The 27,206-nt window shown below is 41.6% G+C and overlaps 1 protein-coding gene across 9 annotated transcripts in view; it reads left to right on the top strand.

Annotated features, from left to right (window-relative positions):
* Positions 1–6,304: 6,304 nt before the first annotated feature.
* tnikb (TRAF2 and NCK interacting kinase b) overlaps positions 6,305–27,206 on the top strand; it is a 90,451-nt gene continuing 69,549 nt past the window's right edge. For all 9 annotated transcript variants that reach the window (XM_072690502.1, XM_072690494.1, XM_072690456.1 and 6 more), the window contains exons 1-2: positions 6,305–6,688; positions 26,564–26,629. In XM_072690502.1, the coding sequence (XP_072546603.1) occupies positions 6,632–6,688; positions 26,564–26,629 (123 nt within the window). In that variant the 5' untranslated portion in view covers positions 6,305–6,631. The remainder of the gene's footprint in view (positions 6,689–26,563; positions 26,630–27,206) is intronic.

Genomic DNA, 27,206 nt, shown 5'->3' with positions numbered 1-27,206 from the left:
TTGGAAAGTCCAACTGGGTCCCAGTAACAACACGGGTACAAACTCAATCAAAGCCCATTGTTCCACTCATGTGAGCCCCACATGAGCATGTTGGCTGGGAAGTTATTGTTTTTGAGATTATTAGTAGTATTAGTAGTATTTAACAAAAAATGCTATGAACTGCAGTGTTCATTTCTTCTGATAGTTTCTACATTTAGAAAACTGACATTCAATTTTTTTCTGTGCCAGTAATAACATCAGCCAGATGTTTTAGGTAACTGGTGATTAATCCTGCACAACAGGTTGGAGGAATTTCAGCTCTTTGCCTGCGTCAGATGCGGGTGATCTTCCTTGTAGGTCCTGCCATAACATTTTAATTGTGTCTGCACTTTGCAAACATTTCTCCAGCCTTAACCATTTCATTACATTCTTACCAGTGTGCTTAGAGACAGTGTGTCTTGCTGCATGCCTTACTTTATGGTTAGGTTTCAGTTCACAGACCAATACCCTGAAATGCTCCTATAGAATTCACACGTCCATTGCATCAGAGCAGCCCTAAAACATGATACTGCCACCCCCATGCTTTACAGTTGATGATAACAGCTTTGATGACTAGTAATTAGTAACACAAGGAAAATGTAGGATATGGGCTTCTAAAAAAATCTTTGTCACAGCCTCCCAGGACGTGTTCCATTCTAGAAAAATTTATATATTTATATATATATAAAAAAGGTTGGTCCTTCCTCTTATCAAACCACCATATGACTAACAGTCAGTAAACACTAAATCCTAATCTACAGCCTCCTGTCTCGCCTTCTACCTCCTGCTTTTCCAATAAAAGCGTTCCTCTTCCTCATAGCTGCCCTGTTTCTTTTTGTTTGTGACTTTCCGTTGTTATCGGAAGAGCCTCAGATATGGTTTCCCTTGCCCTGATTAGCGTATGAATCACGCAGCACATGAATTCATGCGGAAGGCATTGCATAACACGGGCTACATCTCTAATAACGTCTTCCAGAATGAACAGCTTGTGTCAGCACAAGGTTTGCCTGCTTCTATTAAAATGAGGTTTACATTGGGTTTTAATAGACAGGGATGATACACACACCACAGTTCACCCTGGGCTCCAGAAGGTACTGGGGGGAGGAGGGATGGTAATTATTTGCGATGCTAAAAATATTACTCATTAGAAGATGGAAACTGTGATGATAATTATTTAATCAGGTCATGATTCATCTAATACTGCTGCTCCTCAACAAAAACAAAATGTCTCAAAAGTAGGACTGTCAGGATTATTCGGATTGTTAGATTAAACCTGACTACTCCACTGCACAAATAACACATTTTAATGAACTCCTTCACATGAGCAACCTAAACAAATATTAGTGTGTAAATAATGTAATAATGCCTACTAATAAAAATACATCTAAATGCTTTAATATTGCTTTTAAATTGATTTTTAGCAACATTTCCTAACTGTGACCGAAGTGTTATACCCCCAAACAGTAAGACTTTCTTTTAGAATCTCTAAGAATATTAAAACTAATTACTAATATTCTTTTTATTGTTAGTTTTTTTACAAAATATTGCATTATTCTATCTTATCTAATTACCCCAACACCTTGTCAGCTATTTGATTTTTCACTTTTTCGCTGCAATAGATTTGATTGTTTTGATTCACTCCCAGTTTATATGGACAATATGGAAGGTATAAGAGATATATAAATATGTATATATGTAGATATATAGATATATGTAACATATAAACATATATATATATATATATATATATATATATATATAATGTTAGATATATATATGTATATATATATATATTAGAAACAGACACTGGCAAAAATGGTCAAACAAAATACTGTACATAAGGTATCCATTAAATGATATGGTTATAGTTTATCTCATTATGACAGGATAATGTCATAAACGTTGGCCTTATCTTCAATGGGAAGTTAAAACGCATGGATTTAAATTTACAGAAAAAGGCATAGTTGGCCGTTTAAAAGGTGACTGCATAAGAAACAGGACAAGACACTCTCATTACTTCATTTATATGCACACATTCCTCTTTTTAAAAATACAATATGCTACATGATCTTTTTAATAAACAGTGGACATCCTACTCTGAAGACAGCACTGGCGCCTTACCAACAGACTGCTGTTCGAGTCTAAGCCTCAGGTTTCTCAGACTCAAAGCCACGATTCTAAGAACGTGAGGTCAATGTTGCACCACACAGAGAACCTAAAGTTGACGGTGAGAGTGGCATGCGACCTGTTTTCACAGGTGAATGTGGCACAGTAGCATAACAGTGGGGCTTACAGTCAGTGGCCGAGCTGAGGGCAGGAAGGCAACAGAGTAATGTAGCGCACACACTCGGGAGGCTGTTCCGAGGAGGTGAATGTTAAACCTCACTACTTGACCCAGATCATCTTCTACTTCTGCTTGCTACTGATGTCTGAAGCACAACTGTAAATGACTGTACATTGTTCAGTTGCTGATTACAGTTGCAAATTACAACTGCAACCAAAAACATATGGTGGCCTGAGAGGTATGGTGACGCCACCGTAGTCTCTAAAGCAAGGTTTTCTGGTTTAAAGCTCATCTGATGACAAACTACAAGGAATCCATAAAGTATTACTATATTATTACATATTACAGGTCACAAGCTAAAGCTCTGCTAGTTGTTGTGATCACGACTTTGTGGACCAGTGTCCACAGAAGGGGAGCTCAAATTCGGAGAGCCAGGAAGCTAAAGCCTGAGAGGTTAGCAGGTGCTAGGCTAAAAGCTAACCTCAACTTGTGAAGATGTCTATTCAAAGAAGCTTAGCTGTGGAAAACACCCTTTGGTGAACCACAGCCGACAGCCAGGACTAACACCCCTCAGTGAACCACAGCCGACAGCCAAGACTAACACCCCTTGGTGAACCACATCCGACAGCCAGAAAAAACACAGCCAGGGAAGCCTCACAGATTGGCTAAAAGCTTAATCCAGCAACACTATTCAGCAAGACTCTAATTACACAAAAATCAATGCTAGGCTAAGCTGTGCTAGGCAGTGTGACTGAGGGCTGTCTCAGTGTTGTAAACCAGCCAGTAAAAGCAGAGCACATCATTTGTCTTCAATGACCCCACCATAAATCAGCTGGTTTTACTCTGAGGCCCAAATCCGTACGGTCTGAGTATACTCAACCTTGACACTTTTATCTAACTAGCTAGTGTTAGTAATTGGGGCGCAATTGGGCTTGTTAAATCTGAGCATTTTCGGCACCTGCTAATGTCATGTACTTGCTATTTATATATAAAAGATCAACATAAAATACTGCATAAATGCAGTCAGTGGCACTTTTAAGTATGAATCATATTTCGTAACATCTTAAAAAATTGATTGTTGTTGTTGTCATAAATTAACAATCTATCATTTATTTAGCTATTATTCATTTCTCTTCAGCTTGCCAGTCTCCACATTCCGCATCAATCACTAACACTCTTGACAGAGGAACTCCCCTGAATCTGCCCATTTGCCAGTTAGAACAGTTTGCCTGTGTCGTTCGGTGCAAGCTGTGCTCTTAAAACTGCCAGATGTCTCATTTTATAAATCTCTCCTCTCCTTCTTTTCCTCACTTAAAGGGACACTTCAGCTTTTTTTAGCAGAGCCTGCTGCATCTGTGTCGTACAGCTGATTACCCTTGACTTGATCATACACACAGTTTTTACTTAGAATAGAAAACAGGGGGCTACACAGTTGCTTCAGCAGCAGATAGAGATTAGTTAAAAAAAAAAGAAGGGTGGTCTGTTCATTGTTGGTGTAGCATGGTGGGTAACATCTCTGACCTCCTCTAGTTATTAAAGGCCTGTGATTGCACTCATGTCTTCCTTTGATTTCTTTGACACTCAGGCATAAGGTAGTGTATGTATCTAGTGTTAAGTATTGTGCAGCCTTTGTATTTAGGTATCTAGGGCAGTGGTGGCTCAGTAGAGTGCTGGGTTATTGATCACAGGGTTGTGGGTTTGATACCCTGGTTCACTGAGCTGCCACGGTTAGGCTTTTCAGCAAGGCCCTTAACCCTCTCTGCTCCAGGAATACCTCAGGAATCATCGTACTTTACAAGTATAACAGCAATACAGATACCTTATTATTACCCATACTGACTTTTCTATTAGGCAGTATCTAATCTTAGAGCTATCTTCATACTCTTGCCTATTCACACTAGCTCCCATATTTTCTAAGGGTGTAGTGAAACTGTGGCGACTGCTGTCTAGACTGCGCCACTAGATGGCACACTAATTATCCTCAGTGTTTGCCATTCATCTCTGACAGGCCATTACTTATTGCTTGGCTTGAGAAGCAGTGTGGTGACTAGAATCAAATTTCTGAATGAATGGGAGCGCTGCTTTCCACCAGCAGCGATGTAACAGGCTTTTCCTTATCCCAGGTTGGGGGTTGAACTGTGTGTGTGTGTGTGTGTGTGTGTGTGTGTGTGTGTGTGTATGTGTGTGTGTGTGTGTGTGTTTTTTTTTTCTTTTTTCTTCTCCAGATCCTTGATCCGAGCAAAGAGTTCAAAGCAGCTGGCAGTCTGCCCAAATGAAAAGCCTTAAAATGGCCATGCGAAAATATCCGGCAGTGCAGTGTCCTGCCTTCATCCGCACTGTCCTCATGGAAGAAGTGAATGTAGCAGAGGGGATGTTTCCTGCCACTGCAGATGCTCAGAGGAAGGGGGGTAATGGGGGGGGGGGGTGTCGTGCTTACATAAAGGAAGGTGAAAGGAAGTGTGCTGCCAGTGGAACCATGTGTTTGCTGCTACAAAGGAACCTTCCTCTTTTTGCTGCTTGCACAGAGCACGAGTTTTAACACACACTACACTTAGTAATGCACTGATTTACTTGTGTACACTGTTTTTACAGGAGTAAAAATTACTTTCTGTGATGGAGCTTTTGGAGGCATTCACAACTCTGAATGGCTTTGTTTTCATCCTGACTATTTACTTTAGTTCAATTCAGTGGGATTTTTCTTTTGCAATATGGCTTCAGTGCACATATTTAAAAAATAAGCCCCACAAATTGCAATCCCTGTTTATGAAAAGCCCCAGAAAAAAAACCCTCATCTGAGCGTGGGTGTGTTCACAGCGTAAGCCCCTCCTCCTGTGAAATCCTGCTGGGTCGTTTGTGGGTCAGGGCATATATTGCAGGTTTAGTCAGATGTTTACAGTGGTCAGGCTGGTGCTGGAGATTCCTGCTTCATTTTAAATCAAATGTTTTTCCCATCAGTGCTCGTGGATTTTGATGAGCGCTCTCTTGGATGATGTGTGTCCTTGCCTTGGCCAAAGAAGTTTTGCAAAAGATGTTTTTCAGAAGTGTCCCACTTTAAAGATCATCTCTGAAAGAGCCACAGACACACAGTAATGACACACTGAGGCGCAGCAGCCGTTTCTAACGCAGAGCAGATATTTATACATCAGGACGAGAAAAGAACAGATGACTGTACCACTGAACTCCAATACACACACTTATGAGTGTTAGTTACACACACACACACACACACACACACATTCACACATATACAAACACAGTGCAGAACACACAGTACAGTATGCACAGTGGCATGCTAGAAACTGTCACTGTACGCTATACTGTGTGTGCATTTATATTAAGACTGTATACATTTTTGCACACTATATGGACAAAAGTATTGGGACACCTGCTCATTCATTGCTTGTTCTGAAATCAGTTTATCCTGATATTGATTATTGATTGCATTCATCGACAAGAGTTAGTGAGGTCAGGATGCTGCATGATCACCACCCAACCTCATCTCCCAATTCCCCAACTTATCCTAAAAGTATCGGATGGAGTACCAGCCATCATTCCAGAGAACACAGTTAGCTCCACTGCTCCACAGCTCCATGCTGGGGGGCTTTATACCCCTCTTGCCCACGACAAGGCATTAGGCATAGTGCCAATGGGTTCATGTTGATCTACCCCAGAGAGTCCCATTCTATTGCCAGTACTTCTGTACAGGGACTAGATAAGCTGTGTGTGTGCATTTGCACAGCTGTGTGAGCAATTGGTGCAACTTAAAGTATCTGAATGCATTCGTTGGAAGGTGTGTCCACAAACATTTGGACATATAGCTTAAGAGTGTGCGTGTGTGTGTGTGAGTGTGAGTGTGAGCGCGCGCCCTGCTCAGCTACAACACGCCACGGTGGCGCGTGCGCGTCTCTGCCAGCCCCGCCTCCTCTCCCTCGCCCCTCCCTAAGAAACGTCCCTGATTGACACCCTCGCGCCGACCGAGGCGTGACGCGCGCGCCCGTGCGCTCTGTGTACTCGCTGCTCTCGCGGCTGCTGCTTTTTGCTGCCTTCGGCGCGAGTTGTGCGGTAGCGGCACCATGCAAACGGCGCGAGGAGCGTCCGGTGGAACCGGGAGTGCGGAAAAGTGAGCGCGAGCGGCTTTGATCTAACACCACTACTACCACCATCATCATCTTCATCAGCAGCAGCAGCAGCAAGCAGCAGCATCATCATCCTCATCCGGGAAACTGAGAGCGAGAAGCAGACGGAGCGCGCGCCGAGTCTGTATACATGCGCTTGCGGACCCTGTAGCTGCTCTGATTTTGTGGGGGGCTCAGATTCTGCGAGCTCATCATGGCGAGCGACTCTCCGGCCAGGAGCCTGGACGAAATCGACCTGTCCGCGCTGCGGGTGAGTACGGAGGCGCAAGGGGGAAAGAAAGGGTGCGAGGGGGGAGCCAAAATGGGGGGGCTGATGATGTCCAGAGCTGTGCACCTGACCGAGCAGCAGCTAAAAGACGTTTTGAAAAGGATTTATTGCAGTAATACAGGATATTATACTACATTGAGCCGCGTATATCGTTCATATCGTCCTATAGGTTGCACTCAGTGGAACAGTGTAGTGCAGGGATATTAGGATATAAGGGGGACGAATATGTTACATTATACGTATCCATGCAAACACTACAGCTCATTGTAATATTACTGCATGCACAAATGAATGCCCATTGCATAGATAGTCCTTCAGAATCGCCATAAATCATGACCCGGGCTCGTGCATAACGCTCGTGCACGGGCCTGCAATTGTCTCCGAGGGTGTGATGCTTTCACACTGCAGTGCTAATCCTCAAATCTCTCATTTGTCTGCTAATGCATTGACCAATATGGCCAGAAAGGGAACCGAATAAGAGGGGGGGGGGGATTATTATGGCTCGTTCTCTTGCAGTGTGGGCTTCAGCAGCCCCCTTTAGAACAATGAAATCTATCTCACGAGCGCGCTGGTAATAACCGAGCCCACTGAAATACGGCTTAAAATGTGAGCCTCGTTCAATCGACCGAGTATTGTAGTGATGGGGGTGAATGCAGGCTTGTCCATTTTTGGCTGTGGCTTTTCGCAGCACTGCTGGTTTGGTCGTCACCGTTCGTGTCCTCAGTAGCTAGATCCACCGTGTGGCATTCTCTGCCCTTTTTCTGTGCTCCGAGTCTGAGTGTGTGTGTATGCACACACACACACACACACACAGTCGGCGAACTCCGCCATTTCGCGTATTTATGGTAACATTGTGGGTCTGCATTCCAAAAAAAACAAAAAAAGCACAAGCAACGTGAGGTAACCTGCAACGCCTCAGTCAAGCCCGGACATGAAGTGAGCCGTACTGATTAGCCAGGCTCATTGAGCAGGCCTGAGAGAGAGAGAGAGAGAGAGAGAGAGAGAGGGAGGGAGAGAGAGAGGGAGAGGGAGGGAGAGAGAGAGAGGGAGAGAGAGAGGGAGAGAGAGGGAGGGAGAGAGTGAGAGTGAGAGAGAGAGAGAGAGAGAGAGAGAGGGAGAGAGAGAGAGAGAGAGAGAGGGAGGGAGAGAGTGAGAGTGAGAGAGAGAGAGAGAGAGAGAGGGAGAGAGAGAGGGAGAGAGAGAGAGAGAGAGAGAGAGAGGGAGAGAGAGAGAGAGAGAGAGGGAGGGAGAGAGAGAGAGAGAGAGAGAGAGAGAGGGAGAGAGAGAGAGAGAGAGAGAGAGAGAGAGAGAGAGAGAGACATTCAGGCACGTAGGCTACTCACATTGGTGTGTTGTGCATGTTCGGATAGATGACCTTTATGAATGGTGCTGACTAATCCAGGGCTTCCCTGTTTGTTACAGCTTACACCTCATAGACAGGAAGACCATGCTCAATAGAATTGATCTCACACAAGAAGTGACACAATAACTGCTCCCATGAAGCATCTGTGACGTGATTGGGGTTTAATGATGCACATATACTGAGATTAGATCGTTTTCTTCGTTATAATATCAAGATCAGTTCCTATTTTCAACATATTAGCAGCAGCTGTAGCGTAGGGGATAACACCACTGCCTTCCCAGTGGCTGACACACCATGCTACACCAGTAAGGGTCCCTGGACAAGACTCCTTAATCTACATTCAGAGAAACCTTGCAGCACGGGTAGGTTTGGCTTAGATAATTCAAAGTCTCCCAGTACAACTTTCTCAAAACTGGTGGTGCCAAAATGAGCCCACCCGAAAATGGCAGCCCCTATAAGTAACAAATGTGTGTGTGAGCAATCCAGTATTAGTTTCCTGATTTGCTTATTTACATTTGTTTCCATATGTGAGAGAGTAGCAATTTAGGCATGTTTCAGGTTCTGAATTTTAGATTATAATGTTTCACATTTTTCAGTACTTCATGTCTGCAAATGTGTTTGAATGACCCCCCCCCCCCACACACACACACACCACACTGCCGCCCACTTTACATTGATAGGCTGCACCCAGATAGCGAAGCTGTGTCCGAAACTGTGCCCTGTTCTGTATATAGCGCACTACTTTGGTGTCCCGTCATTTTGTAGTGCTGACTTTTTAATGCACTCTAGCAATACAATACACCTAAATATATATAGCGTAAAAATTATGTACACCAAGCGGACATGGAATACCCATAATGCCTCACGTTGTTTGGTTTAAAAATGTGTGCACAGCTTCTCTAAAGAAGCACAAGGTTTAAACCGTTCAAGCAGTTGAGCTCACACACGTAACATTGTCCTACAATATAGGGTTCTGTATAGTGAGCTGGATTTGCACACATAGGGGATAGTGAGCAGGGCACCGTTTCGAACACAGCTCTGATCAATATTAGTGGATGCTGAATGAGTGACCTGCAGAAAAGGCCTGAGGGTCATATCAGTGTGTAGCCGACAGTAGTAAACTTCAGTGTACATTCTGCGATATGACTCAGGCTCATCTTCTCAGATTCTATGTTTCCCTGTCGGATCCCAATGGTGTTTTAGCGCTGCTGTTCAGCACAGAAATTCGCCTGCACACACACTCCAACTAAACTCGACAATTACGAGATGAGTTGAATCAGCTGTGTTTGAGCAGGAAAATCAGTCGACTGTGCTGGACACCGGCCCTCCAGGAACAAGGTTGACCACCACTGCTGTATTGAAACCATTACTGAAACCGGCTCTGTGTCTCTGTGTTTATGAGTGCATCAGCTAATCCTGGAGAAAACCAAAAACCAAAACAGTCAGAAGTGAAAATACAGAAAACCCCGTCACAGACTTTTTTTAATAGCGCAGAGAACAGTGAAAGATCTGATAGCATGTCAGGATCAAAGATCTAATAGGATTGTCTTCATGGTGATGATACTCTCTTGAAGACCAAGCAGAAATCCTCAAAACAGTCAGTCCTAAATATTAAAAGAAAGCCTATCCATAGGCTTTGTTAGCAAAACAACAGCTGTTCCTTTGCTGTCTGGAACCCCTAGACTGCCAGTCCTTAAGCATTAGATAGAGCCTTAACCCGTCCATAAGCTTTTATAGCAAATAAAACAAGGGTTTAAGTCTAGGTTAGCCTACAACAACCGTTGAACATGAAATCTATGATAAATTGCAAAAATTCAAAGATCTGATCAAAGATCAGGTTTCCTTGATGGTGCTGATACTTGCTCTTTCTCTCTCTGTCTAGAAAACTCTGCTAAACCTCGAAAAACACACTTAACAGTTAGCACTAAAAAAGCATTGGGCATGTAAGGTTTAATAGCTGAGCCCATAACAGCAAAGACAGTGGACGATCCATAGCCTATAAAATGAATTTGGGTCATGCTTGGAACGAACCATGTCCTTCTTCTGTCTTCTCCTACTTATTCTTGATATAGGAAGACAGAGGTCAGGCCTTTGTCGTTGTCTGAACCGTGGATGCCCAATTTAAATGACCAGGCTTCAGTGTTTTGCATGTCTGGTTTGAGAGCAGCTGTCTAGATACTTGGACAGCACAATACTTTGCTATCATTATCAAAGTGTTGGGCTTTGTAGTGGTAACTGATGTTGCAGAAGGCTTCAGTGTGCAAATAAGCTGTCTAAGCAATCACAGTGTTCTGTTTCCATGCGTTTGAACGAATCAAAGTATACATTTAGTTCAACAAAATAGATGATTTACAGAACAAATATTGCAGGCTGGTCTTCAACAACTTCTGAGGATCAGCATATTATTACAGCATTATTATAAAAGCAGCACAATGGTTCAGCTCTGAAGACCAGCCCTGACACTGAATGTGAAACTGTATTTCATTGACCGTGCTTATGTTGGTCCTCGCTGTGGTTCAGGTGTTTGGATGCTGTAGTCCCTCCGTCACCATCACCACACCCATGGGCAAAACCATCCTCCTTGTGCCTAGCCACGAGCTCCTTGCTTTCTCAGGGTCCCTCGTGCCTGAAATTAGGTCACCCAGTGCCGTGTGCACGGTCTTGCCTCGCTGGGGAAGCATGTCTGTGCTGTATGTTTTACTTGCACAGTTCTGAGCACAGGCGCTGATACGCCTTACCCTACCCACTGGTGCACTGGAAATGTCTTACTTCGCTGGGGGAGGTTCTTTTGGTGGAGGTTCAGCTGGTCCTCCTGCATGTGAATACGAAATCCCACCTCAAATTACATAATTTAGGATTTGCCTTAGGAACACAGACAGACTTCCTTTCTCACTGTGAAGCACCTCCGCATGAAGTCATCGACCTAAGGGTGGTAGTCATTTTGGAAGCCAGGTTTACCCAGCTTATGCCAACAACAAAGGCTTTCGAGCAACAACACCGCAACAAGACTGCACCTGCTAAAAACACACACGGCGTTGGCAATGCTATCTAATCATGAGCTTCGGGGCTAATCCCAAAGGAGGGCTGTGGTGCTCTTTCTGCAGTTCCCAGCTGGGACGGTACAATGACATCGCTGGGCATGCTACGGTAATGTAGCTCGTGCACAAAGGCGTAAAGCCTGGTCGATGAGAATGTGTCTTTTTTAGCTTGAACACATACTCTGAGCCATGAGCGTGTTCGACGTGTTTGGAGGATGACATGGTAGAAAGAACACTGAAGGCCAGCCTGGTGTTTTGCTCCGTCAATAATTAATGCAGAATGGAGCGTTTGTCCCAGGGACGCATCAAGCCGAGCACTAGAAAGTGGAGCGTCGGCCATATTCGCCTGGCATGTTTCATTCCGGTTGGTGGCTCCGAAGCCTTGGGCCCTGGGGGCAACGTTACTCAAGAAGCACTGAGCAGCTCCGAGTAGGTCTGGGCTTTGTGCTAGGGAGGCGAAACATTCCTGCGCTGAGTGGTACGTGGGTGGCTGTCAGACCTAGACTACAGCCACTTAGCGTCCAGCTCCTCTCTGGGCTATTAGTGCCTTCACATCCTTGTCGGATGGTGCCGTTCCCCCACTGGCTAAGTTGTAATTACAAAGTCTTAGCATTCAAGTGCTTTGTTGTCTGAAACGTGAGGGATTTGCTAGCTGGGCCTAGCGAGTGCATGCTCCTAGTTAGCTAAATGGCATCTTTGCCCATTGTGAAAATGTAGGTGAGAGTTGGGCACAGACCAACACAGGGTAAAGTGATACATGAGTATGTAGTTGAACAGGTTCAACAATAGCACATTTAGGCATAAGCTCATATCTCAACTTTGCATTGCAAAGTTATCTGCAAGTTATCATGCAAATTCTACAAATGTATCCTAAGATATTTCATAAGATATTCCTCGAGATTCCTGTTTTGGACCGTAAGAGGTTTGCGTATCAGCCACTGTATTCACACCTTATATCATTTCATTTGTGTTGGGGAGGCCTGTAAACAACTCACACTGACAGCAAGCCAGGCTGAAGTATGGCCTTCACAGGGTGGGGTTAGTTTCAGCACATTGTTACCAACGAAAGTTTGCTTGAGTAAATAAAGAGGAAAAGTCCAGATACGCACTGTAGATGCATCAATAAAATACATCCATCAGCCAGAGCAGCAGCTCCTAATATTAAGTCGGTCCTCCTTGTGACCATTTGAGGCATGGACTCCATAAGACCTCTGAATCTGTATCTCTGAATCTGGCACTAAGTCGTTAGCGTCAGATCCTTTAGGTCCTGTCAGTTGCGAGGTGTGACCTCCATTCCCATAGGTGCCCATGATCCTGTCGCCGGTTCACCAGCTGTCCTTTTTTGGATCACTTTTAGTAGGTACTGACCACTGCAAGTCTGAAAACCCCCACAAGACCTGCCTGATGTTTTGGAGATGTTGTGACCCAGTTGTCTAGCCATCAAAATCTGGATCTTGTCAGAGTGTCTCACATTCTTATGTTTGACCGTTTGTCCTGCTTTTAACTCATCGTCATCAAGAACTGACTGTTCACTTGCTGCCTAATATATCTACCCTTTGACAGACTCCACTGTAGATGAGGATAATCAGTGTTTTTTGCTTCTCCGGATTGGTGTGTATTTCAGTTTGCTTGTGCTTATGTTTGCTGTTTGAATCACTTTATTCTTTAGCCACTGTTAGAAATATGGGGTAAGTTGTAACATTTCCACTCATGCTGAGTCCTTCATAAATAGCTGTTACTTATGGCTACAGATGTAAGCAAATGTGGGTCTCCTAATCTGTGATTACTACATGATGTTATGAAATAACACAAATACCTACCCACAAATAACTACATTTTGAGGATCTATTCATTCTATCTCTACCTTGTTCACGTCTCTATGGCAAGTCTTCACTACCATTCACCACCCTGTCACCTCCCTTTTAACTCTGGTATATCTCATTCCTGCCTCCACTTATCAGGAGAGAAGGAGGACTGGCTTCCTACCAGTTCTCTGCCCTCTCTTCAGTCTCCCCCTGAAATCATCATATGCTGATGGTATGGTCCAAAGTATTATTAAGTATTACCCAGCGTCCACTATGCAACCTTGCTTTCTTCTGCGATAATGGAAAGGTTAGGGTCAGTAACAAGTCTGAAAAAAGTCTGTATCCATAATTACAACTTGAAGGAACGCTTGCCTTTAGATCTAGAGCTCTTGATGATGAGTCGGCATGTTATCACTCTCATCACCAACGTTAAAGGGTTTTCCATCCAGCCTTTTTATGCAAATTTGAAATTAAAACCCAGGATGAAAAAGCCATACATTTGAATTATTGATGGAAACAGATTTTGGAGTATGTGATGATGTAGCGCTGCCGAAAGTGTTCGGGACTACATCCACTCAGGACTATTTGCTGCAGGGGACGTTTGCAGAGGTTTGATAGGTGGCAGGGAAGTGATATGGCAAGTTCAACCCTCCTTTAATACATAACAGCGCACTCATTTGCATTTACCAACTTTTTGGAAATTCACTTTTTTTTTCAGCTTTGCAAAACGTTTGAATGAGTGGAAACCCCACCATCAGTGCTCCCGCTGATGCTTCTGGACAGTGTGGCCAGGCTGTGCGACGAGGCGAAATGTGCCATTTGTGACGGGGCGTGGCGGATCTGATTTACGATGACCCAGTGCCTGCGTGAGCCGAGCCTGTCAAAAGAGCGGTAACGAAGCATTGACAGCGGAGGCGTAGAGGTGTAATGCGCTAATGTGCTGCCGTAATAGGCCCTGAATTAGAGCTCCTGCCGGATCATTTGATTTATTTAAGGCCTAGCGGTTTAGGGAGCCGCGTTTGGGCGTATGACTCAGCGAAGGGCAATCTGTTTCCCTTTGCACGCGTGGAAGACAGCTGCTCTCTTCAAAAACCTTACTGCTCGCATCTCTTACTCAAGGCTTTTAGTGGAGTTTGTGGACCGTATACTGAATGGAGGCTACATGCGGAGAGGTGGAGTGCTGCTTGGAAGGGTTTAATGATTATTCTGGACATTAAGAAAAGATGAAGATAATAACTTGTGCCTTCTGTTAGAAAGGCCCTTTTAGCTCTGGCTCAGTTCGTCCCCTCTTTGCTAATTGACCAGACCAACGCAGGGTTTGCTTTTAGAGCAGGAATGTGCTTCACTGTAATCGCTGTCATGTCCCATGTAAGTAGGTCAAAATATAGGCTACTGGTCGGTAGTCTGTATAGGTCTTCGTTATATTGTAGGCCTGTAGCTGCAAAGCTCTTCCCAGCATGTCTGAGCAAGTGTTTGTCAGAACCTTTCTTTCAGAAGACAGCTCTTGAAGGGTTTGTGTGCTACTGGGATGGATGATGCAATGCACCTCCACTGTAGAGGTTTATATGTGAACGTTCATTTTCGAGTGGTGCAGCAGTGTACACTGAGTTCCCAGGTATTAGGTACACCTACATACCTGTGCAGAAGTCAGAGACCACCCTTCATTTCGTTTCCAGTGAAAGGTTTCAGTACACGTTATTACTTAGCTTTCAGCATCAGCATGTAGACTCCTCAACCCCTAAAACCTTACTCCACATCTCAGATTTGTTTCAGGGTTCTAGTGTTAATAGACTTGCTTTTGTCTGTTTGCTCTTCTCAGTAGGAGCGTCTTGATCAGTTTCACTTCCTTTCCTGTTGAGTCATCTTCTAACAGTGGAAAGATGGTTGGAATACCTGTAGATGTTTTCAGATCTGATGTGAGAGTGGGGCTTGATTTTGTCCCCTTTTCTTTGTATCTTTTAATGGTAACTCCTTTTCCATGTTCTTTCTCCTCCTTAATGCAAGTGGCTCTTCTTCAGCATGCACAAGAAAGCTAACAAGCAGGCTAGAGAGTTTGCAAAAAACAGTCATCTCCCATTCAGCAGGCCATCATTAGCCAAGACATCAGCTCAAAATCAACACAAGCACCTGTGGAGTTCTTCAGTACTTGATTTTCTCCTCTCTGTCTCAAAGATGAAAGCATAAAGTGCAGTTTAGGTGGCCTTGCATGATTGTTAGGCATCCCATTTTCTTTGTATCTGTGAACAATTTTCAGAACTTCGAAATAGGGTTTTGGAAGTGGCCTGTTCTAAATGGCTGGACGTTAAATAAGTGAAGGGTGGTCTCCGAACTTTTCACTATACACTATATACTATAGTCATTGGCCATTTGATCACAGGTAAACATTTTAGATTTCGCAGTTGCTGACTGTATGCATGACCACCATAAGACCACCACTGACTACTGATGTTGTCTGGGTGCTAGTGACACTAAAACATGGTAGTGTGTGTTACACTTTTATGAGTGTATTAGGCATAGCAGCAATGCTTTTTACACACAGCAGTTTCAACTGCTGTTAGAAACTGAGGTACAATCTCTGACTAACAAAGATATATGTTATAAGATATAAGTGGCCAGTGAGTGCTGTCTTAATGAACTTATATACTAGGGTAAGTGGTCAGAGTGATTTAAGATATAGCAGGGTAATAATCATCTTCCAAGGTGCTTTATTGGAGGCCTATATACTAGCAGTAAAAATGGGTGTTTGAATGATAATAGCTCAGGGGGTGTATGTAGGCAGTCCTGCAGGTATACTGACTAAGGATAATATGTGTTAGTGAGCCAGGGCTGCATTGTTCGAATCCTCAGTATCTGCAGAATTCCTGCTTTGCTTTCTTGGCTGCCTATTGTCTCCAAAGGATACTTCATGTTCCCTTACCTCTCATCACACTTTCAAATTCAGGGCCTAGAGGTGCGTAGTGTTTCATGAGCTCAGATGCCTTTTCCCATCAGTAGTATTGACTTGTGGTGTGTGATTCATATGTCTGTGAGGAATGGTTTCAGTTGTGCAGTGACAGTGAGGAGTTTGACACTCGATTTGCACCTTAAAGCCACTGCGAATACATTTTTATATATAGATTTATTTTTGTATAATACTAAACTTAGGTGTTAACTCAACATACCTCGCTGAGAACAGTCTGGGCATGGTCTTAATGTTAAAATAATTGTGGGTGACTGACAGGCAAATAAGCCTTGAGACAGGAAATGTAGCTTTTTTAGCGTTTGTAGATGCACAGTGTCATGGCGCATGCAGGGAGAATCAGGATTATACTGCCATACATGTACAAACTTGAACTTGACCTCCTAGAGCTCCTCCACCAAGAAGTACAGCCTGGTTACACAACCCGGCTCCCTCTCTTAGTGCTACGCAAACCTAGCTCTGCTACGCATACTCACCCTCTGTCCATAAGGTGAGGACCATTCAAAATAAAGGAGAGAGTCAAGAGTTTAGCCAGGCAGGCCAGGCACCTGGCTGGGTGTAGATGACACCACTGAGTCCATGACAAACTTAAAACTTGATGGATTTAAGGCTTTTTTCCACGTTCCTGTTGGGTATACATTCAGGGAATGCACACACATTGAATGCTGGCGTAACTGGGTGACGTAGCTACCAAACACACAGATGGCTGGATTCTAATATGCTTTCTAAGTTCGCTTTAGCTCGCCAGGTTGCTCAGACTCGGAAAGAGGGTGGAGCTATGTTAGAGTTGTGATTAAGCAAGCCTGACCACTTTTTGGACCCCCCAATCTACATTGAGAGGAGAGCAATACTGGTGGAATTAGGGTGGGGCTATATGGTAAAAATAGTATATCACAATATTTAAAGACTTTTTTGCGATACAAGATTTTCATACCTCATACTTGATACATTTACACTGGGGGCCCGGAGGAGCCAGATTAATTTAATTAGAAACAAAAACTCAGATTTAGGTTCCCAGGGGCTTTAAACACAATTTCTTACATCACACAGCCGCCACAGTAGAGTGGTATAATGTAGAAGACGTAGCGTAATTGAATTATATTTCTATGCGATTGCTTTAGAATCATGTATTGGGGGTTCTGAGTTATTTTGACATTAACTAACAGATGTTTTCCTCAGGGTAGGCAGCAAGGGCACAGACATAGGCAGGTTGTTAATGAATTATATTCAGCACAAGCAGGGTACACTGGTGCCCTACTGCTGGAAAGCAAAAAAAATGGCAAAAAAACAAGTCAGGCCTCTACTAATTACACTAAATGACTAAATCCAATGTTAGGTTTTCCTGTGGAGCAATGAGGCTTTAGAAATGAAGGCTGCCTTTTCAGATGAGTGAATTCTCTTAACACTACAGGTCTTTACACACAGAGTGCAGTTCATTTATGAGATGTCGACGTCAATCAATTAAATTCAAACATGTTTTTATCTGTTTCTATGATTGGACCAGGGAGAAGTAGCCTTACAGGGCTTCGCTGTACTGTAGAATCCCACATTTGTATAATGACAGTAAAGCTTTATTGAACTGAATATTCTGCATACCAAATATGACTGTTCACACAGTGAAAACGTGGAATGGCTTTGAATGTTCACCTGTTACTTGAGCTTACTTGACCAATCAAATCTGTCTTTGGCACTGACATGGCAACCTGAGGGATTGGCTGTGTTCCAGCAACTAGAACATTTTAACAAACATCAAAAGGATTTTGTCATGCTTAGTTCTTCAAAAGCAGCCCAAAGCCGTCTGGAACTGGGCTAACAGACATCTGAGCTGTGTGTGAAATTGCTCATAAGGTATTCCCTGAATGGGATGGTGAAACTCTCTGTACTCGGCTGCATCCAAAAAGATGACTAGTATGTTTATCTCCATGGCTAGAAGTTCGGCCCTTACAGCCTTGTTGAACTTGGCAATGGTTGAAATGGCAGTTTACAGGGAAATTCCAATTATAACTATAAATAATTGGACACTTATATGTCATATATACGTATATGCCCAAGGGAGCTAACAAATGGTTTAGAGTGGCATTTGTGTAAAGTATAAAGAAATAAGGTTCCATACAGCAGGCCACCATGATCCAAGACACTGGCTCAATAACTGATAAACTGCCTGCTGATAAGCAAGAAAATACCAGCCAGCTTAGCACTAGCCAAGATGACAAAGGGGAATGACTGAAGAATGTTGTTTTAGTGATGGAGAAAGATGTTGATCAGCTGAGGAGTACTATCAAGCATGTAAACATAGATGCAGCCAAGATTGCCTTAAAGAGAAGAAGCAGTCATCCTGATACAGTAGTGGTGTCAGTGGTTCACCACAGGAAGTAAACCGCTTCTAAGCAACAAGAACAGACAGGCCAGTGTGCTGAACAGTACATAAAAATATATATATATTACTTCAGACATATCAGAGTTCACATGCTCTACGGTGTTCTTACACTGATTACATATTCAACCACACAGTGAGTTATGTGTCATGTGATTTTATTAGGATCACAATGTGATCGCAACAGTTTTTAAGGAATTAATATGCATCAACCCACTCATTAAAAATTATTATTTCATTTTTAGAAATAGTTTTGAGCCTCTTGATATGCTGTACATATGGCAAAACTATATACATACTATATACATTTATATCACAATATTTAAAGACATTTTTTACAATATTTATCACTATATTTTGTCATGTAGACAAAATGCACCAACAGCATAACATTTAAAACAATTGCCCTCCAAGTACTCTCCCATACTGGTCACCATGAGTTCTACTCAAAATATGCTGCACTCTGTTCAATTCAATAAGACTGATTACACTCTTTGTAATGAAATGTGCAGTCGATCAGTGTTTTTAAGCACAGGCAATATCCACAATATACTCATAAAAGCATATTGTGTACCACAATAACAACATTTATCACGATACGATAAAATATTGCCATATTGCCCAGCTCTAATTTCAAGCCCTTTTCACACCACGCTATACAAATATACAAAAAAGATTTGATAATATGTAACAAAAAAAAGATTGAATTCTGTCACAAATCAAGACACACAAAATGAGGTCAAATTAAGACCTTAACACAGTATATTCTATGCAAATGTTATTTTTGTATGTGGTATTGATTTAAATTAGTGTTTTTTTAATAATTCAGTTTCTACTTAATCACTGAATTGAACATATTGGGAAAATCATAAACAATACACATGAAATGTAAGTTAACCAAATGGATGAGCATGACTCTCTGTAGAGATCTGTATTTTTAAACTCAAGTAATACATAAAAAAATCAGCAAAACATGTCATTTGCCAAACTTTTGCAGTTATTAATATGGGATTACACCAGGCTTTTGTTATTGCCAGTGGTTAGGGTAAAGGGTGTGCCAGCATGAGGGAGTGAGAAAAGTGTGGAAATTTCAAAGGAGCTGCTCATGATCAAGCAAATCTTGCAGACATGGTTACTGGTGAAGTTGAGTCACTTGCCTTAATGGATGATGTGCCTGCAGACAGCAGCGGAGTGAATTCTACAGAAGCAGCTTATCTGTTCAGATTAAATCAAGGCATAGTTATTGAGCTGCAATACAGGTTGATTGCGTCATTGACTAATTACATGCAGACTGCGCTGTGTTTAATATTCTGCATAATTTACATTTCCATGTGACATGGCTAAAGATGGCACTCATAAAAACTGTTTTGACTGTTTGTCAGGCTGCATGAATGCGATGGTTTGTCAGAACACGCACAGCAAGTCTGTGGTGGGAACATCTATGACGTGAACAGAAGTTTCTATGATTTTATCAGGACTGTATGATTTTGACACAATGTGAGCCCAAAAAGTTACGTTACAGAACGCTCAAAACTGGTCATGGAAAAAAATTATTGTTTTGTTTTATATAATATTTCAGAGCTTCAGTTGCTTCACATTGGAACCACAGTCTTTCAAAACATTTTCATGTTCCAGGAAGGCACATGATAGACCAGAACAAACACTGACAGGCAGGTTGGGAATGACTGACACAGGAAGGCCGAAGACGGGGCAGACGTAGGGGCGGAGCCTGACAATAATTCTTATTTGTTTAAAGATTATACATTTTTAAAAAACACAACACTATAAAAACAAAGAATACATTGATTTTGATGCAGCAGTTTATGGTGATGTAGCGTGAAGTCATTTGTCACAATAAGCATTAATATCATTATATTGGTCATCTCTGCTTCTCGTTTCTAAACTGCAATGTGGAATCATAGCACAGTAATTGATATGCGTCTAAGCTGTGGAAGAACACAGAAACAGATTGTTTTCTAGCTGTTTATTTCATTTTTTATTATGCTTCATTAGGTTATGCATTTAAATGGCTGACACTGGCTTCTCTACTCTTAGCTGAAGCCCATTACATTGTGTCGTTTGACTTTAATGCAATATTGCATTAGTCAGTATTGGACTACTGAGGTCAGTCTGCAGTACAGTATTTTTTGGTAGCATGAGGTCAGGTTAATGTCTCTGAAGCGTTTTCCATGGTGGCTAAGTGATTGACCCTGCCTAATGCTCTGATCGTCACAGTTCACTGTCGTAATTAAACCATTTTCAAGGTTGAGTCCCACATAATGACAGCCTGTCCATCATGCTGTACACTGTCCTGCTCAGGTCTGCGTGTTAGAGACAAAATACCACGCTGCAGTTCTGTTTCTACATGTCACTGTTGCAGTTGGTGTAGTGTGGTAAGTAACAACACCACCTTCTCTGTGGCAGACCAGGGTTTGATTTCTCAGCTGGGCAAGAACACCACACTACACCAATAGGAGATTTTGGTCAATGGTTGTGTAACGTAATTCAAATGTAAGCTGCCCTGGATATTACAGTATATATTTACATTCTTTTGTACACGTACACTTTATTTAATTTGGACAAATAATTATTGACACTTGTTCACTTGTGATGATGTGAATTTTGTTAAAGAACCTCTGATTGGTCAGGATGCTAACAACACACAAATAAGAGTGATTGGTTAGAGGCTCATACGAATATTGTGTCATTCTGCATTCTCATTAATGCAAAGGCCAATATTGCGGTAATGATTAAATCTTAGAGGTTGCAGTTTTGAGTGACAAAAATTCTTTTTTACTCACCGATCTTGTTCTTCATTCATATATATATATATATATATATATATATATATATATATATATATATATATATACAGCATTGAGAAATCACTCAATGAGAAATCAATTAAATTATTAAAGTAGAAATGCAGACTGAATGGCAAAATTAGCCACTTTTTTGCCTGTTATTTCTCACTCAGAGCTCATTGAAAGTGTGAATTAAGAACCTTCAATTAATCCAAGGTGTAAGCAGAACCATATGTATTTTATTATTTGAATATGTTGTTTTTTCATTAATTAAGCCTAAATTAAAGTAGTTGGCATTGGTTGGAATTAGTTGGAAAACAACTAACAATTTTGGCCACGTATGTGTGAATTTAAGTGTAAATCATTGCACAACATACAGTATAATTAAATATGTAATTACATAATTACATATATGCATGTGTAATAAATCACTAATATTTTTTATTCATGGCATTAGTTTTATTTAGTTTATTTAGTTTATTCATTTAATGTAGCTAAAGTCACCAAATTGGCTCATTAGCTCTCTTGCTTCCTAACAATTCATTACAGTTGCACAAAAGCATGTGTATTGAAGCAAACGTAGATTTCTCTAAGATGTGAAAATATCAGAAAGGCTGACTCGTTCTGCTGTCATACAGCCTAACAATGTTTGAACAACTAAACTGGCATCAACTTAAAAGCACCAAGTTATAACTCTTATATACATTCTCTTAAAAATACATTTATTTACATGTACTTGCCTCCTCCACCAAATGCTCTGACTTCACATTCTGCTTCTTGCAATAAGACGATAGTTCTGGACTTCTAAGAGTTAACAAGCTAGCACTGGTCTTTCCGCAGTTACTGATGCTCGGCAAGGCCTGAAGTGTAACCACCCAGGGAGAGGCGAGCTTGCGTTTGTTCTAAGCCCAGAGCTGCTCTCCTTTAAAAGAGGCTGAGTTATGGTGTTATTTCCCTGTAATGGAGGAAGGAACAGCAGTAATGGTGTGTAATTTAAAGCTGCTGAATGCAGCTCCAGACTGCCCTGGGAAATCAGCCTGTTAACGGCTGGCCGTGGGAGGCGCAGCCATTCTCTCGCTTTACTGACCCTGTGTGGATTCAGGTGAATTCTCTCTTTCTCTCTTCTTTTTTGGAGATTTTCTACAGTTCCTAGTCTCTGCCAACCAGTGATGTTAGCAGGGAAGGCAGAGGGGCTGTGCTGGAGCTTCTGCTGAAGCTAGCATACGTCCTCATACACACACCTGAAAGTAAAGGTATTGTGTGTCTATAGAATCATCCACCACCCTCCCAACAAACCACCACCCACACAATAAGAAAAATGTCAGATATGTCAGGAAAAAATAAAGATATAAGACATACTGACATATTGGAATATTGTATTGATGCCGTATCGCCCACCCCTGTAATCTCATGTAACACCAGATGATTTTAACTTTGATTGTAGCAAATGCTAAAGTGGCCAGACTCTCCTCCATGCACAGTATGTAAAGAAACAGGCTACCATGTCATAATTAATATAACTATCATTTGTATTTTAGAACATCTATATGTTTAAAATATTAACTTTGTATTTGTCTTTTTTTATTGCTTTGGAATGTCACTTGGTTTAACACTGGACAGATGAGGGACAAGTTACACTCCCACTATGTCTCCCACCACAGCGACCCAGGCCTCTGGCCGTCCTGATGTAGGCCGCAGCTCACGCTGTTGTGAGGGAACCCAAACAGAGCCTAGTGGTCCGCTTGACCTAGTTTTCCCACACATACTTAGTGGCTGGGTGTTAGAAGTCATGCTCGGTTTTAAAGAATCTGGCTGAGCTTATTCCAGTCTGTCCACCCCCTGCTTTGGTAGGCAACACTCCACACATCAGAGATTTGCTTAATGTCTCCCTGCTGTAAACTCATGTTTATTTCAGAGGAAGCATCTTCAAGGGTCTTTCTCCAAGTCAGCATCTTTGCTCACGGTTGAAATTCATGAGGCACCTGTCAGCTGTCCACAGAATAAGAGAAAGAGAAGAAAGACCCGTCTGTCTAATGTAATGATATTGCAGACCTCCTTCATGGTAAACCTGGAGAGTAAGGCTGAAAATATATACATTTTGTGAGCACTACTGAAACTAATTTCAAGGAGCTAAAATACAGATAGTCGATATGGGCTGTTATGATTAAATATAGTCAAACATGAAACAGACTTAGTTGGTTTTAGTTGAGCAGTGCTGATATATTTGATGGACAGATATTGACTGCCAACTTTCTTACACTAAAAAGAGCAGCAGAAATGATCATTTCATATATAGATAGATAGATAGATAGATATATAGGCAGGGTTGGCTCCTTGTGGAAATTATGGTTCTCAGTGCCCAGAGGAAAGTCATATTCTAGATAAGATCTCCTCTTAGTCTCATTATTTCTCCTAGACATGGTTAAGTCTAATGTTTGAGGTCAATGTGAGACTCCGGCTCCTGAGAAACAACCCCAGGTTTCTTACGCTGATCAGAATAGTGTCTTCACAGACTGCTTAATTATGTTTGGGTCCGACTGATCTCACCTCTGTCTCAGCTGAATAAAATTCATCATCTCATTTCTTATAAATCTGTCTCCTACATCTCTGAGATCTTTCAGCAGTCTATCAGAGCAGAAGGAGAGCTCATGCTTTTCTCATTTGTGTCCAGAAGCCCTCACGGTTAAGCATGATCTTGAGCTCCTGAGGGGGGATGTAGGAGAAAGTTCATGCCCTATCATGTTCTGTATATGCTTATGCTATAAGGGTTATGTGTGGATCGAGTGGGTGGTAAAAGGTACCACTTTTTACCCATCTGTGGTAGTAAACACACACACCCAGAGCGGTGGACACCCAACGCCAGTGTCCGGGAAGCAGAGAGGGTGAAGGGCCTTGCTCAAGGGCCCAACAGTGGAGCAGTGGACCCATGACCTTGTCATCAGTAGCCCAGATCTCTAATCGCTGAGGCACAACTTCCTCGTATAGACATCACATCACAGTGTTTAAGTTTCTGAGATTTGATTTCTTGGAACAGACACTAAAACATATATATATATATACTGCAATAATAACCTCATTTAAAACAATTGAACATTACATTTCTTTAGTCTAACAATGGCAGAGAATGGCACATTATTAATCACTAGGGGTGCGTGATGAGGTGTGATGTGGACTGAATGTGAATGTGTACATATAGCTTTAGCTAACAGACATGGCTGTGGCTAAGCTAAGCTAGGGCTAATGGATAAATGAAGGCTAATGTGGACAAGACAAGTAAACTCTTCAGTTATAGGCAGAGTAGGCCTGGGCAGTATGACAATATTTTAGTGTATCATGGTACACAATATTGCTTTTCTAAGCATATGGAGGATATTGTTAGTTCTTAATATCGACTGATCAGCTGACTGATCAACAGGTTTCATTACCAACACGATAACTAGACTGGTTTAATTAGATGAAGTGAAGCAATTTTTTATGAAAATGGCTGTAATCAGTACAGGAGAGTGTCTGAATGGTAGTTTTTAAGAATCTGTTGCTGCTGATGTATTTAGTCTGTGGTCACATTTATCGTGATACATAATGTGTATCATGAAAAATGTCTTGAAATGTTGTAATTATATATATTTTTTACCATATCATTATGGGGATATCATTACTTTACCATATCATCATGTATGGGGAAGTTAAGATTAATAATGTTAATTAATATGTGAATATTTTATGTAAAGGAGTTTTTATTTTCATTACAGATATTGGACATTTATTTAAGTAAATCACTTTATTTATTATTTCAAATAGTGTTTTTATCAACAGATTTGTTAACGATATCATCACACTTGCGGAACCTCAATATTGGGCAACCCACACATTAGACGAGCTGTCCTGCAGGCTTACTCTATTAGCTATCTTCCAGCTTCTAGCTTTAGTTTGCATTGGGTTCTATCACTGTCATCATCTTCCTCCTCCCTGAGTGAATGGTCTCGAATAGGTGCAGCATGCCAAGTTTTAAAAAGATTCCCCCTCCGGTGACGTGAATGGCAGCTATTGTTGGGTTGCCATGGCAACTTGTCTTTTCATACTCATTGTTAGAGGTTTGCTGCATTATTTATTTACTGATTTTTCATGAGCCTCATGCTCGCTGATGCACGTCGCTGCTCTGTCAGCTGTGATAACTGCTTCGGTGCGTGCCGATGCAAATGCTGCTGACTATTTTTTACTCGAGCTCCCTTTTGACAAGAGGCCCTGATGTCATATTTTTTTCTCCCATCTGCTTGAAGGGAACCATTGACTCCCATTACAGTGTATTGACGAATGGAATCGGTCAGTGAAAGATTGGAGTGCTGTCAACTTTACCTTTCTTTCAGATCAGTAGTCGTTCAGGTCCCATGTTTGTGGTCTTAAAGCCTGAGCTGACTCATTACGCCAATTTGTGTGGTTAGTAAAAAGAGACTAGGGGAAGTGTGGTGTCAGTTTTGATGCCAAGTCACAGTAAAACACATGGCTCCTGTTTTGCCTAAAGGAGTATTTCAGAATTTTACAACCTCCTTCATTTTCCAACCTATTTGCTGCATTGGTATCATACTGTGGAGTGTTCTGTAACTGCACGTTGACTTACAGTACGGTGTTGTTGGGTCAGTGGGTTTTGAATATAGGGAAACACATGGAAATGATGGTAATATAGTGGTAATATAGCAAATATAGATCTGGGTAAAAAGGACTGGAGTATTTCTCTTATCATATAGTTCCTGTACTGTCTGATGCAGTGTAATAAAATGTCTGTTTACAGTTTTTGAAAGAGGTTGAATTATATAACAACTTATACTAACAACAAAAATAGTGTTAAAAATGTGTGGAATTGGAATGTCCCAATCCGATCCACTGGACACAGTTATTTCACTAGTCGACAAAAAACAAACATATATCTGATATTATTATATTTACATTAATTATTACTCAAAAAACAAAGTTTACTTCAGCATTAATAACCATCATACCTTACCTAAATTGTGTGACTTGAACTATATTTTGGAAACACACAGATAACTATATTGCATTGTAAAGCTAAAACCTGAAAGGGGACATCCCTATAATTGAATGGTGTCATTCAGTTTATTTATACCCTAATTACTCATATAATTAGTATATTATTAATAAACCACAAAACATATTTGGGGTATAAAGGAAATCTAAAAAACTGAAATTCATAAGATGAACATGTTCTAGTGTGATAATGACTCTTCTGACTCTTATAATTCAGCCTTAAGTAGACTAATCATAGGAATCCAGACAAGCTTAAGGGCTCTTAATTAGGCCTATCTACCAGCATTGTAATTGTAATCACAGTAGAACGTGTTGAAGTGTAATTAAATGTGCATTTCCTTCCTTGTATGCAAAAAGAGCGCACATACAGCAGCATCTTCATGCTGTGGATTATCTAGCAAATCTCCTCGATGCTTGTGTGAGGAAGATAATGGTGGCTAATCTTGTTTTTGTTTTTTCATTTTCTCCCCTCAGGACCCTGCGGGCATTTTTGAGCTAGTGGAGCTTGTAGGAAATGGGACATATGGACAAGTGTACAAGGTAAGTGCTTTTACCAGGCCTGATTTAGCTGTCTTTAAGACCGTGCTGTTTGCATGATTAGTACCATATGATTACAACCGCTTCACACTCAGTCACACATTACCGGTTTACATTGCGTTGCCTAGCCTGTCATCATTCCGATACACTAAGAAACTTTGTCTCTGTCCAGTTAACTTCTTTAAAATCTGCCCCCCGAGTAGTTGGGCTGCTGCGTGTTTGTCCAGGTTGGATAGTTATGTGGAATTGGTATTCAATGCTTCCTTTATTGTTGGATGCACTGTGCTAGTTTCAGTGAGTGCACACACATGAAAATGCTTGAAAAAACTTAATTCCTTTTTTTCAAGTTCAAGTAGCATCAAAAACTTCACAGCTTGATTATATAGATACGAAAACAGGGTGTTTTGAGGAAGAATGTGTCATTTTGGAGAATCGTACAGATTTCTTTACAGTGGTGGTGATAGGAACCAGGGCTCACTATGCCTACAGTGCAACAACAGCCAGTTTATTTGTTATCCAAAATAACCAATGGACCTGAACCTGCCAGATTTTACTGATTAATTAGTTGTAAATCCAAAAG

Source organism: Salminus brasiliensis, chromosome 1 (genome assembly GCF_030463535.1).
Source record: "Salminus brasiliensis chromosome 1, fSalBra1.hap2, whole genome shotgun sequence".
Taxonomy (NCBI): domain Eukaryota; kingdom Metazoa; phylum Chordata; class Actinopteri; order Characiformes; family Bryconidae; genus Salminus; species Salminus brasiliensis.
Note: the sequence above shows the minus strand (reverse complement) of the source record. Positions and strands in the feature narration are given on the sequence as shown.